The sequence below is a fragment of the Acanthisitta chloris genome, unplaced genomic scaffold (assembly GCF_000695815.1).
Source record: "Acanthisitta chloris isolate BGI_N310 unplaced genomic scaffold, ASM69581v1 scaffold3639, whole genome shotgun sequence".
Classification (NCBI taxonomy): domain Eukaryota; kingdom Metazoa; phylum Chordata; class Aves; order Passeriformes; family Acanthisittidae; genus Acanthisitta; species Acanthisitta chloris.
Window position 1 is genome coordinate 1 of NW_008690680.1, and position 16,490 is coordinate 16,490.

The 16,490-nt window shown below is 47.1% G+C and overlaps 1 protein-coding gene across 1 annotated transcript in view; it reads right to left on the reverse strand.

Moving 5' to 3' along the window:
* Positions 1–6,431: 6,431 nt before the first annotated feature.
* CAPN5 (calpain 5) overlaps positions 6,432–16,490 on the reverse strand; it is a 36,907-nt gene continuing 26,848 nt past the window's right edge. The window contains exons 4-13 of the mRNA XM_009081896.1: positions 16,314–16,490; positions 15,120–15,312; positions 14,393–14,586; positions 13,368–13,445; positions 12,622–12,817; positions 11,072–11,194; positions 10,208–10,404; positions 9,773–9,894; positions 6,993–7,129; positions 6,432–6,670 (exon numbers count right to left, since the gene is read on the reverse strand). Coding sequence (XP_009080144.1) covers positions 6,488–6,670; positions 6,993–7,129; positions 9,773–9,894; positions 10,208–10,404; positions 11,072–11,194; positions 12,622–12,817; positions 13,368–13,445; positions 14,393–14,586; positions 15,120–15,312; positions 16,314–16,490 — 1,600 coding nt within the window. The 3' untranslated portion in view covers positions 6,432–6,487. The remainder of the gene's footprint in view (positions 6,671–6,992; positions 7,130–9,772; positions 9,895–10,207; positions 10,405–11,071; positions 11,195–12,621; positions 12,818–13,367; positions 13,446–14,392; positions 14,587–15,119; positions 15,313–16,313) is intronic.

Sequence of the window (16,490 nt, forward strand, 5' to 3'; positions counted from 1 at the left end):
CACCTCCAGCCCGGGGACGCCACAAGCGCCGCGCCCCCCCAGCATCCCCACGCCCCAAAGATGCTCCCTCCTACATCCCTGGGGTCTGCGCCAGACCATGGAATCGTAGAGTCATAGAATGGTTTGGGTTGGAGGGGACCTTAAAGATCATCTAGTATCAACCCCCCCTGCCCTGGGCAGGGACACCTCCTGCTCGACTGGTTGCTCAAAGCCCCATCCAACCTGGCCTTGGACACTTCCAGGGATGGGGCATCCACAGCTTCTCTGGGCAGCCTGTGCCAGTGCCTCAGCACCCTCACAGTAAATAATTTCCTCCTGATATCTAATCTAAATCTCCCTTCTTTATGTTTAAAACCATACCTTGTCCTATCACATGCAAAATGTATTTACGGCACCCATGAAGATCCCTGCTACAAGTTAAGCTGTAGTTTCAAGTCCTCATTGTGCAGAGCTTCTTGGGCAAAGACATTACCAGAAAGATTCCCTTACCCCACTGCAAAGAGGTCTCCAGTTTGTGCAAGGGACATACAGTCATCAGATCCCATGAGGACAGGTATTCTGGTTTGAATGCACCAGCCTGCACTTGTAAATGTGGAAACTGGGACAGGAAAACCCTTGAGGACCAGGAAACTCAGAGCTGAGGTTTTGCCTAGAAGCTTAACTCTGACCTGGTGACTCCCTGTCCAAATCTGGCCTAGTGTCTTTTTTCCTTCCGGCTGAGAAAGGGGGATCTGGAATTTAATTGTGCTATGAAACATTACTGAGGTTTCTTGCTTAGGTATAAAGAGTGTCATTTTTAGCTAGTGAATAGTGTAAACCACACTTTTTTATTTGCAGTGTTATCACACAAGATGTTTCTAAGCACTTTGGAATGAGGGGGTCTGAAACCCTCCTGGGGACCAGGATGACTCCATTTTTTTGGTGATACTGCAGAAGTAAGAAGCAACAAGAGGGAGCTCCTTCCTCCAAAGCCAACCAGGAACTCTGCTCAAAATGTAGGAGAAGTCACGGCACAGTCACCCTAGCCCTTTACCAGCCCTTAGAGACTCACCCCTGCTGCCCAGCCCTCAGCCATGAATAGTCTCAGCTGACTCTGAGATCAAGACAGATGATTTGTGACCACCTGGGGCCATGCTGGGTTTCAAATCAAGCTGTACTTAGTGCCAATGTAGTTGGTGTGGATATGAGGGCAGATGTTGGCTGTATCTGGGAATTGTTTTGCTCTGGACCACACCCGATGTGCCTGGAAAGGGTCCAGGCTTGGGCAGCTTTTCCGTGTGTTCAGAGGGCTGGACATGCTCCTCTGCCTGAACTACTGGGTTTGAAGGATTTGAAGAGCACAAGGAGCTTTCAGACAACTGCTGTGGGTCATGGGACAATCCCTGGGTATTTAAGACCTGCAGTATAGACCAAGGATGTGGTAGCACTTGAACAGCTCTGAGGGACAGGCAACGAGCCCATCCCGTTGCTACCTCTGTAGCCCTTCTTGCTGGAAATCCCCCATCCTTTTGAACAGCAGGACACATAGCCGTATGAGGGGGAATGTATTTGGGCATTAGGGTAGAAGCTGCAGGCTATACAGGAGAAGAAATATTCCAGCATAATCTTTAACCATGGTAGCATGTTTGTTCCTCCATGAAGATGATCTTTCAAGTCAAAAGGAGACCCTGCATTGCCAGTTTATCATAGAATCATAGAATCACAGAATGGTTTGGGTTGGAAGGGACCTTAAAGATAATCTAATTCCAGGCCATCCACCATGGGCAGGGGCACCTTCCACTAATCTAAACCTATACTCTTTCAGTTTAAAGCCATCCCCCCTTCTCTACATTATGTTTAGCAGTGGTTTCTGTTCCAAGAAACAGAGTATTCCAAGGAATCTTTCCCCTCTTATTTTTCTTCTAACAGTTTGTTTTTTGAATATGGCCTGTTCTTGTGGAGCCACCCAATAATCTTTGACTGAGTCCTGGGCAGTTTAATATTTAATCCAACACTACCCTCTATCAATTTAAAGCTATTCCCTCTTGTCCTATCACTGCATGCCCTTATAAAAGGTCCCTTATTAAAATTATACTTAATTAAATGTTTGTGAGAAGAAATCCCTGTCAAATGGTAATGCTGGACGGAGGAGATGCTGCAGGACTCTTGGTGAGCCTGGGCTGAATCTTGCCTGGAGCTGTGCACTACTCTACTACTTGCTGCTGGTCTCCAAACATGTGCAATCTCTCCACAACTCCACACTGACATACTGGGATCACACACCAATTCCAGCATCCCTGCAGGCAGGGCTGCAAACTAACCTCCACTTTCAAGCCCACTGCTCCAGTACCAGCAAAATCAAGATGTTGATGCTGGTGGGGAAGCATCACCTCCATGCCTATGGGAACACCTGTGGCTTTTTCAGGCTTGCATAGACCTTTTTTTCAGGTGTCCACAAAGCAAGACTCCTGGCTTCACTCTAGTAAAGCCACCTGGTCTACACTAGAGACCTTGTGCTATGTCCAGCAACAAGTATCGCAGCTCCACAGGTGCCCAGACAGGTCTACTGCTCAGAACACACTCTAGGAGAGCATTAGGCTGTTTGGGGGATTGAAATGTTTGTGAGGCTTTCCCCTGAAGGAAGGTCCTTGCAAGCTGTATCGGTGGTGGAGACAGAGGAGTAGGGTGCTCCTTTCTTTGTCTAATGTTTGGTGACACACTTTGTCCCAAGGGATGATGCCAGGAGCTGAAGGATCTGGGAAGGTGCCCCTACCCCACAACAAAAGGGTTTTTCCCAGATGTCTGCTCCAGGCTCTTGAGGGTGGGCTGTAGAAGCACACAGCTCTTCCATGCTGCAGAGACCTCGAGCATAGGCAGCTAGTGGAACTGGAGGCTGGAAGCTGAGATGGAAGCAAGATCCCACCACCAGCACTTTGGGTCCGTGTGTTAGAGCAGGAGGAATGGAGCCTCTCATGGGCAGGGCCAAGCTTTTCAAATGCTCCTTGTGCATAATGTGCAGGTTTGTCCTCTGAGGGAAAGCCATCCAAAACCCACATCCTCCTTCTGCTTTGCCCATAAACCACCCTCCTGCTTTTTTTTTAAGCAATCTGCAAAGTTTTTTCCAAGTCAGGTGAGGCTCAAAAAAAACACGTTTCCTGTACTGTGGTGACTCTGGGGCACAGAATGCAAAGGTTTAGTCAGAGGAGGTTCCCCATCCCTTCAGTGGATTTTCCCAGTAAACGTGAGTGTAACATTGTGTGTAACCCTCATACAGATTGCCTTGCCTCAGTCTCAAAGTCCACAGAGAAAATAATTTGAATGGATTTCAGTGAATCAAGCAAATTCAAAAGGCTCTGCAGAGCCACCTTGTGCCCATCAAAAGCATTCTGGAAGAACACAGCAGTTTCAAGGCAGGGAGTCTGAATAAAATATACACAATTTATTTATTTATAGGAGGTTTACAGCTGTACAACATTGGCTTTCTGTTTGGACCACTCTCTGATCTTGTGCAGCATGACACGTCAGTGCCTTTGGAGATGAAGACAAGTCACAGCCTCTTTTAACATGCACACATCTAAAAGAAATGGATTTCACAGAGTGTAATGGGAGGCAGCTTGCACCCATTGAAATGATTAACAAAAGAAACGTAAAGTAAATCAGAGACATGTCCTACATCACCTGGGAGGGACTAGAAAGTGTTTATCAGACCCGTCCTCCTCTCAGACAAAAAACCCCTGAATATTTCTGTTTACTTCATTCAAAGAGAAAAGGCATCAAGAGTAGGAATGGCATTTCAATAACTGCCCTCCCTCATCTGCTCTACAAACAAGACCTCAAAAAAGTAACAAAGGCAATTTTTGTTATTTCATTGGAAATGTAGGGGAAGAAGACTTCTGCTCTAACTTTTCCAAAGCTTTTGAAATAAAAAAGGACAAATATTACTGATATTAAGACATTTTGGTCCTGATACAGTGTGATTTTATTTTTTGAAGAAGCTGTTAAAAAGCTGCCTTTCCTTTCTCTATGGCTTGATTCTCTGGAGGAAGGAAGGAGGCTGCCCATGGGTACCAGGGCACTGCTACTCCTTGGCAAGCTTCAGCACCGCTCTTTGGGGACCACAGTGCCATTTGGTACATGGCAGGGCACTCCTGGCCAAATGGGTCTCCATTGCTGAACCTATCTGTAGCCTGATTTCCTGAGAAAACAAGGCTAATGCAGGCAGGCTGGATACCTCCATCTGCTGGTGATGGTGAAAAGCTCCTGCCATATTTCTGTGATGCCAAATAGCTCATCTCCCTGTCAGGTGAGGTATCTTTGGACATCACAGTCCCTCACTCTGAACTGTGAGTCATCTCTTAAGACCCAGATCACATCTTCTAGCTCCACAATGCTCTTCCATTCATTTTCAGTGATGAGTCTCATAAACAAAACCAGAACGAAGTAAAAAAATCTTTGAATCAGTCTGCCCAAATTCAAGGATTCACTTTGACCTTGGGATCAAAATGTCACTAACTAGGAGCATTTAGGCCAATTCTGCAAGATGCTGAACCAGACTTGGTCCCAGTGATGGCACCCGGAGCTGGAGGGTGCTCAGTGCAAGCCAGGAATAACTGAGACCTGGAAAGAGCATCATAGGGACCACTGCTTGCCTCTAAGTCTTGGAAAACAAGAACTAAAAAAACTAGCAAATTTGCTAAAAAAACACAGAAGATAAACTGTGAAGATGAGGAAAGGAGAAAGTCTGCAAAAATTGATGCACTTGTACTGTCTGCTTCTGGAGGCACCACAAACTGAGCTGGCAGGTAATGTGACTTTGGGGGAACACTTTGCCACGTTACAGACTGAGCAGATCTTTAGGGACTTTAAAAACGTAAATACAGACTTGCAGCACAAACATGGGTGTTTAGTAGGACAAGCAGAAGCCCTACTTATTATGGCAAAAGGCAGCTTCCTGTTGACTTGTTCTTGAAGGAAAAGGACTTTGCATAGGCCAAAATTTAACAAAATGAGATTCTTTCATATGTATTAATTTCCACTTTCATGCAGATGACTGCAAAAGATTTGCTTGTTAGAAAATCTAACAGAAAAATCCCTTAACTTGCACCATTTTAAAGGCACATGAATAAACCCCCCCAAACGACAAGAGAAAAAAATGGTTTGAAACCTGCCCTGATCAGCTGCTGAAAGCCCAGACAACGGGTTGTTGTTTGGCTTATGGTTTATAAGAAGCCGGATTCTGCCACCCAGTGGAATAAGGAAGATTAACCCAATTTTTATGGAAATCAGGAGCAGACCATGGCCTTAAACATGCCCCCAAGGATGTATTTGGGTTGTGCTCCCGAGACTGGCCCTAGCATTGTAGAACTCATCCTCCAGGCCAGGAGACTGGAAATTAAAAGTGAGAGATGGACACTGATATGAACTAAATATTCCCAGCATTTTCAGGCTGTACTGGGATCAGTGCTCCCCTAGCACAAACTAAAATCCCACTAGTTTCAAAAAATAATTTGGGAAAGTGACGCACTGAGAAATGATGCACTATATGCAGCAGTAAATATGGAGTCCATGGAACAAAGCTCCCCATCCTCTGGATCTGATGCTTCGGTCTTCAGAGGAAACAGTCTTCTACTACCTAAACAGTGAATAGCCCCAGCAGACAACCCACCTTAGCTCCTGGGGTGAGCTCTTGGGATAGGGATGGCATCAAGATGTAGAGATGGCAGGCACCATGGCAGTTCAAGAGGCACATGCAGGAGCCAAGTCCAGACTGATTCAAAAACTTAACCCCAGAGAACAGTTGTCCCACCATAGTTGTTAACATCTTTCTACACTTCAGAGTTGCATGGGGTTGAACAAGACTTGGGTGAAGACAGCTTATCCCTAAAATGATGGAGCATTTGGTCTTGTTGCTCCTGTGGATTTGGGATTTGGGCTGCCTTTGTACATTTTCCCTCCATTTGCAGTATGCAAACCCATACTCAAAAAAAATCCAAAAGGCCCCAATCTGTTTTTCCACTTCTCCTTTGCTGTGGCACCTCCACAGATAAGTGATTAAATGGCAATTTCAAGGGAGACAACTCCATGCACACTACTCTTAACCCAAGCAGACACACTGAAGATGCGTTGAAGCAGCTGGTGGAACCGCAGTGACCACACGTGTGCATGGTGGCACGTGTGTGTGCCAGCCTGTGTAAACAAACAACATCAGGGCATCATGCTCTGGCTGTCAGGACACACAGCGTGGTCACAGCGATCCCACAGGGCACATGGCAGCGATGGGGGCTGCAGAAGATGCCAGCAGAAGGATCATTGTGGTTCCCCCAAAAAAGGCACCATTTTTTAACATTGAAAACACAAGACTGGCTCCTCTGAGTGGAATGCAGGCATGGTTCATATACACTTTGCAGATGGTAGGTAGGCTGTGTGTGTGTCTCTCTCTATAGATATGTATGTATATGTGCATGTTTATATTCACATATGTGGCACCAGAAGAAGAGTCCTTGAGTACTCAGACATTAGTGAGGATGTTACTGCTGCGCAGCATCACAGCAATGGTTCCAGGGAGATCATTTGACCTCTTGTTCCCCTTGTCCTGGAGATGCAGTGTGTGCACTGACTGCCGGTCACTGGGATCCCCTGTGAGCACCACTTGGCCCAAGAACTCATCACTTATTAAGCTGTGGTTCCAGATCTGTGGAAATAAAACAGAGGTGAGGACAGCTCCTTGAGGGTGGCAACCAACCTTCACGCACTGGAGAGGAGAAGGGGTTATTGAGGACCTGTTGGTCCCAGTTGGGGAGGTGGTGAGGTGTGGGGCTGTAACTCTGTAAGTGAGAGGAGTGATGGACATGCCTTTATCAGATGTCACCGTGGTGGTGAGAGGTTAAGCTGCATTAACTAATGATGCTCAGCCTTGGGGAAGAGATTTGCTGTAGGCATTGTGAGGAGAGGGTGGAGGGGTCCAAGTGAGAGAGGGTCTCTGTCCCTCAGCTCACTGCTCGCTTGCTAGGTACCTGAACAATGATGGGTTGTCCTGGTTTCTTGCGATAGAAGAGCCCTTTCACATCGAACTCTGGTGATAGCGTGTTCTTCTTCACTGGAGAGCGAACTTTTTGCCCTTCGCACTTTATGATTACATAAGGGTCAGCTCCTGGAGAGATAAAAGGGAAATTCTGCTTTGTTGGAGCTTCTGTAATTACTTAGAGCCCTTTTCCAGGAGTGATGTGCAGCACTTTGCCTCCACACCCCACCAGAGGAGATAGGTGTCTGCCAAAGGGTTTGTCACACTGCAGATGATGTCCATGGAGCTTGGCTGTTGGGCTCAGGTTTAATTCTATTAGGTGACATTGTCCCCTGGCAGCCGGTAGTGATGGACTGCTATAAAGCTGGTGAAGGGTCAGGGGTGTTTAACGTGGAGAAAAGGAGGCTCAGGGGAGACCTTCTTGCTCTCTGCAACTACCTGAAAGGTGGTCGTAGCCAGGCAGAGGTTGGTCTCTTCTCCCAGGTAACAAGTGACAGGATGAGAAGAAATGACCTCAAGTTGTGTCAGGGGAGGTTTAAATTGCGTATTAGGAAAAACTAATTCACTAAACGGGTTGTTGAGCACTGGAACAGGCTGCTCAAGGCACTGGTGGAGTCACCATCCCTGGAGGTATTTAAGAGACATATAGATATGGCACTTGGGGACATGGTTTAGTGGTGGGCCTGGCAGCGCTGGGCTAGTGGTTGGACTTGGGGGTTGATCTTGGAAGGTTTTTCCCAGCATAAATGATTCTATGAAATGGCCATTCTTCCTTGGTCCCATATTCTACATAAACACTCCTGCATCACTCAAAATCCTCCTGACCACTGTGAAAAGTCTTTCCTGGAAGACACTCCTTTCAGGATTTGCTCTCCCTAAGGCAGACAGAAATGAAAGCATGGAGAAGAGACAGGCTCACAGAGGTTGTTTCACACTAGGAAGCACCAGATGGAGAATAAAGTTATGAAGTTCAAAGACTACCAGCCTATAGCTGGATGGTACCTGAGCTTCCAGGAGAAGGAAAGAGTCCTTCATTAGTAGGTATTTTCCTCTTAGGAAACAAGTGCTCGTTTTGGGAATTTCAGTAAAGAATGAGCTATTGCTATGGAAATTTAACTGCCAGAATGTATTTTCTTATCATCAGCTTTAGTGGCTATAATGTAAACACAGACCAGCTGGATTAGTTTTCTTGTCCAAGGGATATTGGAAATGAGGAGGAACAAAATACTCCCTTCTGAGAGCCAGGGATTTAAGAACCACATCTTTGGCTGTCAGACCATTTCCTTGCTAACTTTCTGTTTGCAAGGACCTCGCTCCCCTGGTGAGACACAGCTGCTGGATGCCACAGCTGTGTTTCCAAACTAGCCTTGTCCTTTGGGATGTCCCATTAAATCCTCATATTCCATCAGCCAGAGACAAATTCCTATCTGTAAATCCCTATTTCCAAAGCAGTGTGAAAGGCCTGGGCTGGGATGTACAAGACATGCCATCACATTGGAAAGCACCAAACATGCAGGCTGTTGGTGATGGGAGCTGAATAACTGGAAAATAGCTGGGAAAAAAGCAATTCCCAGGGTGCTTTTGTGGAAAAAAAAATCTTTTATGGCTCCAGAATCCACATATATCCTTGTCTAAAGGAAAGGTAAACCTCCTTGTTTTTGTGAACAGTTCAGAGGCATTTGGCTACAGATTCCCCTGCATTGCTACAGATACACTGAGCTATTGCGAATAACCCAGGAAAAAACAACCTGCCTAGGGTAAAATTCCCTTGCCAAACTCCAGACAGGATAAAAGGACTCCCTTTGTGGCATGTCATAAACAAGTACATTTGGCTAGTCCTTGCTTAGAAAGGATGCTGCTTGTTACTTTTAGGGTTCCAGGGATACACAGCCCTGACAATAATTCCTGGGTGAAAAAGAAGTATAATTTTAATTGGCTTTTATTTAAGATTTTTTAAGTGTTCAATTTTTATACTTTAAATTTGGCTCGAAAGTGCTTGGCTAAACCTTGCCACATTCAACGTGTGTCCTTGACTCAGGTAATGGGAAAGAAAGGCTAGGATCTGGTCTGTTCCCATGATGGAAAGATATTTGCTTCCCTAATTGCAACCTCTAGACCTCTAGTCCCTACTTTAACGATCTCCTGTTGCAAGTCATCACTACCACTGGGCTTCTTGGTCCAGATGCTCCAGGAAGACTGAACATGGAGCTCCTGCCATGAGCCTTTGTGCACCTGCAGGACGTGGGGAGGTACAGTCCTGCTGCTGTTTTCCATGCAAGAGAAGTGTTGGATGTCAGAATTGATCTTGATCCACACCATGCCAAAATGAGCTAAATTTGATCTATTCTCTACTGGGAGACATTTATCTAGCCTCCAGTGATGAACACTACACATCAACCTGTTCCATTGTTTCTCTGTCCTTCCTATTAAAAAGCTTTTAAATGCAATTCCTCACTTTCACAGCTACTCATATTCATAAGAAAAGTCTGTGTTGGAGCACTGCTAAGGGTTTATGGAAGTTTTGGCAGGATTTCCCAAGGATCTTAGACAACAGCCAAAATATAACAGCTCCCAGATCATGTCCACAGCAAGAAGTGAGTGATTCTCCATGGACTTTCTCCTCCTCTGAATCAGGCGTGTTCACTGAAAAAATATGTGAGGACATAAATCCAGAAACTTCCTACTTCATAAAACTACTTCTGCCTTTTCCTACTGAAGAAACCATCCCCCAACTCCTCCAGGGCTAGACAACAGGCAAGGAAAGATCAGTACCTCCTTGTGAGTCCTGATTCTTGAGTCCAGCTGCAGCAAGGACATGGATCTGGGATACCACTTGTGGGTAACCACACATCCCACTCCAGCAGGTGTGTGGTGGCTCATCCAGGGTCAGCTCTCTGCAGGGAAAAACATGTGGCCTTTGACAGATGCCCAGCCTCACCCCAGAGTTTGCTTTGGCACAATGTCAGACTTTGCTTCCCACTTCAGTTGCCTCAGCCTGGGTTTGGGATGCTCTGCCATGTCGTGCCTAGAAGCAGAGCAGGAGCTTCTCTGCAAGTCTGTAAAAATGTCCTGTCTCTTGACCACCCCTGAAAGGAAGCCAAACACCAGCTGCAGGCACAACTATGACCAATTAGGAAAGCCACATTCCAAGGCACAAAGGTGTCTCCAAATAGCCAATTCCTCTCCACCACTACTCATACTCCTTACCGGCAATCTGAAGGCACGTCTGTGAAAATCCTGAGAAGGAACTCGCCTTCGTTACCAGGGTCAAATGTGGTGGGGATGATGACATAGCGGCCTTCTTTCAGGTCTGTCCTCAGGAAGACGCTGCGGGAGTTGATGTAGATGGAGCTGGCCACCTTCTGCTGCAAGGTGTGCATCCGGTAGTTCCTATTCAGCTCCACCTGGGCAGAGACCACAGTGCGATACTCAGCAGATTGTCACTGGCTGACAATGTACTGGTATCCACCATGGGGGATCAGACTGCAAGGACTCAGTCCACAGTGCTGGGAGAGCTGGAGTTAGGAGAACCAGCAAAATGATGCCAATTAGGCTGGATGGAAAACAAGTGTGGATGTGGCTTTCCCAACTCTGTCGGCTCAGGGACTCATTTCTTGCATCCCAACTTAACACTGGGGGCCCAGCAAGCAACACATAAGGATTAGTCTACCGGGTTTTAATATTTGGAGAGAACAGACTAATCATTGCTTTTAGCAAAGAGAACTGCACAGAATCATAGAACTGTTTGGGTTGGAAGAAAGCTTAAAGACCATGTAGTGAACTCCCCTGCCAGAAACAAGGACATCTTCCACTAGACCAGGTTGCTCAAAGCCCCATCCATCCTGGCCTTGAACATTTCCAGGGATGGAACATTCACAGCTTCTCTGGGCAACCTGGGGTCCACGCTGTCACTGCACAGCTCTGAAATCTCTCTTCATCTCTAGAAGGTGGCAGGCTGTGCTGAAGGCACACCAGAAGCACCCAGATAATGCTTAAATGAACAATACCAGTGGTCATGCAGGACTGGTGTACCTCTCCACCACTAACAAACATGCAGGAACCCCAGTCTACCTTATGGATATCAAAGCCTATGGCCAAGTTCTCTCCTTTGCCCTCTTTGCGACTCGTCCTTTTTGGCTTCTGCTGGATGGAGATCAGCACTTCATCTTCTGCCTTCTTCACATCAAACACATACTAGAAGCAAAGGGAGGAAGGTAAGGGAGGAATTCTACTGAGACAGGATTACTGGGCAGGGGTGGGGGTGGGCACACAGTAGAGTTAACCTCAGCTTCTTCTCACCCATCTCCCTGCAGGGACAGCCTGACCTCAGTACCCACTGAGAGCCACTGGGCAGGGGTGAGGGTGGGCACACAGTAGATAACCTCAGCTTCTTCTCACCCATCTCCCTGCAGGGACAGCCTGACCTCAGTACCCACTGAGAGCCCATACCCCTTCCTGCTTGTTACTGGCATCATTCTGCCAAGCCAGAAACCTTTTTGGCTCATCTTGAAAAAGACTGGGAAATCCAGTCTTTGAATTGCTTGGCAGAATCCAAGGAATCTCATACCAGAGACTTTCAGACCTGGCAGTCTGACACAAGTTCTCCTACAAAGTATGGAAGGAGCAACTGATGTTCACAGATACCTAAGATGAAGGCTAATACAGGGCTGGAAACTGGAAACAACTCTCCCAAATCCTTGATGACAACTCCTGCCATGGACCAGACAATCCTACTTATCCCTTGAAGGACTCACAAGGACTTGGCTCATGATATTGAGAATCCCAGTTCAGTGCAGGACAGGATAGAATCGATGAAGGACTCACAAGGACTTGGTTCATGATATTGAGAATTCCAGTTCAGTGCAGGACAGGATAGAATCATAGAATCATTTACATTGGAAAAGATCTCTAAGATCACTGAGTCCAACCATTAACCTCAGGCTACCATGTTCACTGTTAACCATGCCCCCAGGTGCCACATCCATATGCCTTCTGAACACTTCCAGGCATGCTGATTTCACCACTGTCCTGGGCAGCTTGTTCCAATGTCTGACCGTGATTTCATCACTGTCCTGGGCAGCTTGTTCCAATGTCTGACCACTCTTTCAGTGAAGAATTTTCCCTGATATCCAATTTAAACCTCACCTGGAACAACTTGAGGCTGTTTCCTCTAACAACTGTTCCAGGCTGTTTCCTCTTGTCCTGTCACTTCTTACATGAGAGAAGAGGCTACAACCTCCTTTCAGGTAGTCAGAAAGAGAGATAAGGTCCCCCAAAGCTTCCTTTTCTCTGGAAAGTTTGAACCAGGAGATGAACTTCAAGCTAGAAGTTAATGGCCCTATAGACTACATCTGCCTTGGTCATTTCACAGTGCCCAAGTCTGGGCAAAAGAACTGGAATTTGATCAGGCAGAGAGTGAGTGGAGTGTGAGTGGGCTGCACGTGGTCTGTAGGGGTTTCAGTGGGAACGCTAAATCGGGGAATACCACTCCTACACCATGAGAGCACATTTAATCTATTAGAGGTCTGGAAGCCATTTTGACCTTCTAGGTCCCTGTAGGATATTTAAACACTTGGAAGCACATGCAAAGGCTCCAGAAGGTCCTCTGCTCCATGACTTACTTGGGGGTTCTGCAAAAAGGTGTCCTTATGATTGATACAGCCTCCAGAGCGATTCTTCAAGGGGTCATTGCTTCTGGTCCATGCCCCATGTAGCACTGCCTCCTCCCAGGTCTTGTGGATGCTCAGGTAGGACGTGTTGATCATACGGCACTTGATGATGTCCGTGAAGTATTTACAGAAATCTTCAAAGGTCATCCTAAGTCAAGAAAGGGCATAGCTGAGTTATGCTGCTTCATTTCCTGGAACAGGACACTGCTTGGATTCTCTTGATCACCTGTTAGAGACTGTGGTTGTCTCTGATGGCCGTTGAATAAGAAGTTATTCATCAAATATCTTCAAAAGAGATGGAGACACCTTTCCCCATGCATGCAGTAAATACTTCTTCAGTTTAAACAATGGAGCTGCATGTTTCAAAGTGGGAGAAGCAGCATAGTGGCCCTTTCTCCACACAAGGGTACATGCTGTACTCAGAGAAGGTGTTAAGTTCAGCACACTTATAACAGGTTCTCTGTACACTGGTGAAATGGTTTGGCCCCAGTGTGGTACAGAGCAGCTTGCAATCCTAGGGTCATGCCTATCCAAAGCTAATATCCATGGGCTCAAAGAGGGGGGCTTTCCTAAAGATCCTAGGGCTTGGAAGGCTGTGTTCTCTGGATAGCTGTATGCACAGAAATGACTCACATGCTCCATGGGGTAGGAGAATGCTGTGGGCTTGGCCTGTGGTGACAAACCCAGGAAGGACTCACCAGAACTCTCCATCATCTTCCACCGTCATCCCCATCTTCTCTCTCTCACTTTTACTCACATTCTGCCACTCCTCTGAGCTGTGGAAAGAGAACAGGATCATTACTGAGGCAAGGGAACAAAAAGAAGAAGCAGACGCACTGTATAAAGCTTCCTCCATGTAGCCCGTCCCCATGCTGCTCTGGTTAGATTATCTTCCAAACATGGGGGACGTGCAGCATGGTTTGGAACTTCAACTTCTTTCCTGACCAGTGGAATTGAATCCAGCCTGGCAAGATTTTATTTCACCAGTACAATCACAGCCCTATCAGTGAAGGTAACAAAATCACTCTGGCTGATAACAAACTTGCTTGGCTCTGATTACACCAGCCTTTGGTTCCTCATCTCATCTCATCCACAGACATCACAGCAGTCAGTGGTGGCAGAGGCTGATTCTGTTGGATGCTATTTTGCTGGAACAAGACTGGGAGCAGAAAGGTGAGCTATAAACTTCCTTTGCTAGTGTGAATGAACATAGAATCACAAAATGGTTTGGGTTGGAAAGGACCTTAAATATCATCTCATTCCAACCCTCCTGTCATGAGCAGGGACACCTCCCCCTAGACCAGGTTAGTCAAAGCCCCATTCAGCTTTGCCTTGAACACTTCCAGGGATAGGGCATCCACAGCTTCTCTGGACAACCTTCTCTGGACAACCTGTTCCAGTGCCTCACCACCATCACAGTAAAGAATTTCTTCCTAATATCTAATCTAAACATGCTGGCAACTTCACCACAACACCCACCAGAGCCTTAATGGGAAGGTCTGCCAAGTTCAGCCACCCTTCTGCTGACCTCCAGGTATGCCAGGGCAAGAAATTAATCTACCCCAAGTGAAATAGTAGGTTTAGGACATGGGTTGAACCATCATCCCACAGCTGCCCATACACTGTTATCCTATGAGTGTGGATGCAGTCAGGTTGTCTCATGTCCCAAGGCTTGCTCCAACACAGCTTCTCCCACCAAAACAAGTTGCCCATCCCAACTCACGTATCACTCCAAGGGCCGTTCCACTCCCGCTCTCCCCAAGGGTTGCGCATGCGGATCATGTCCAGCTTCTCTGACTTGAAGAAGGACAGGAGGCCATGGCCCAGACGGACCTTCCGCACGTCTGTCACCGCGTACGCATGGCCCTTCACCAGTCCGCAGGCCAGGCGAGCCTCCATGTCAGCTGCTGACACGGCCTAGGCAGGGGGACACAGACAGTGCTCAGACCAGGAGGATGTGACTGCCTTTCCAGGGACTGGGAAAAAATGGAGCGTTGGGGCCTGGCCCCCAACAGTGGAGCTCAGATTTCCCTGCAGGTTTCTTTAAGCCAAAAAGAAGAGCATCAATGGTCACAGTAAGAGCCAGCTGGCAGATGTCTCAGATGCCATTACATCTGCTAGATCCCTCCTGTTCTTCATCTGCTTCATAAGGTCTCTGAGCTCCCATACTGACAACAAATAAAGCTCATTCTACTGGTTATACTAGGAGGTCTGGCAACCAGAATTTGTAGAGATGTCCACATGCAGACACCACAACTCCTTTCTCTGGAGTGAATCCCCTCTTAACATTTAAAGGGTGGTGAGATGAATCTGGGCTCTTGGCCATAGCAATGAGGAAATGCCAGCACAGAGGCATTTTGCCATCCACAAGAAGAAGCAGGAACCCTTGGCCACAATTTCTCTGATCTAATTTAGAAGGTTACTAGTGTAAGACAGGTAATGTTGCTTACTTTGATGGAGCAGCTGATGAGGCCTCCACGGTTGTGCACCTTCAACACACGTTCAAAGAGGAGGTTTCGCTTGGCTTCATCAGCGATGTAGTCCCCTTCAGTCAGGTCAATAGGTTCAGAGACTCCACCAGTAAAATCGACCAAGGCATCAGCTGTGTTGCCTCCATCCAGGGCCTCATAACAGCCTGACAACCTGAAAGACGGTGACAGCGATGGCACAATCATAGAATTATAGAATCAACCTGCTTGGAAGCAACCTCAAAGATCATCGAGTCCAGCCCTACTGTGGTTACTAGACCATGGCACTAAGTGCCACATCCAGTCTCATCTGGAAAACCTCCAGGGATGGTGAATCCACCACCTCCCTGGGCAGCCCATTCCAATGCATGATTACTCTCTCCATAAAAAATCTCTTCCTAATATCCAACCTAAACCTCCCCTGGCAGAGCTTGAGTCTGTGCCCTCTTGTCCTACTGCTAGTTGCCTGGGAGAAGAGACCAACCCTCATCTGACTACAACCTCCTTTCAGGGAGTTGTAGAGGGTGATAAGGTCTCCCCTGAACCTTCTCTTCTCCAGGCTAAACAACCCCAGCTCCCTCAGCCTCTCCTCATGGGACTTGTGCTTGAGTCCCTTCACCAGCCTCATTGCTCTTCTCGGGACCCGTTCCAGCACTTCAATATCCTTCCTAAACTGAGGGGCCCAGAACTGAACACAGCATTCAAGGTGTGGCCTCACCAGCACCGAGTTCAGGGGCGGAATCACCTCCCTGATCCTGCTGACCATGCTGTTCCTGATCTAGGCCAGGATGCCATTGGCCTTCTTGGCCACCTGAGCACACTGCTGGCTCATGTGCAGCTTTCTGTCTACCCAAACTCTCAGGTCCCTTGTTAAGTGGGTGAGAACAGCAAACTAGGGTGAAAAAATAGGAACTATGATGCTTGCAGCACCCTTGCTGTCATAGGATTAAAGTAAAGGGAACTCAAAATCTCTAGGATAGGTATTGCTTACAGAACCATTGTAGGATATTTTGCTTTGTGGGTACATTAACCCCTGAGATGGGGTTTTTTATTAGTTTTTGCCTGTCTTCCTCCCCAGGAAAGCTGTAATTTCCACTGCTGCAAACCAATTGATGAATGGAGAGGAAAAACAGGTGTCCAGGTCACAGTTTATCCTGCAACTGCCTGGGTACCTACTTTGCATAAGCTTTCTCCACTAAGGCACACCAGAACTCATTCTTGGAGTTGGAGTGGCAGTAGATGAGCTGATTGTGGAGTGTGGGCAGGCGGTCATCAATCACCACATCCAGCCACTGACCGAAACGCCAGAACTGGAAGTGGAAGATCCCCACATAGCTCTCAGGTTTCTCAGGG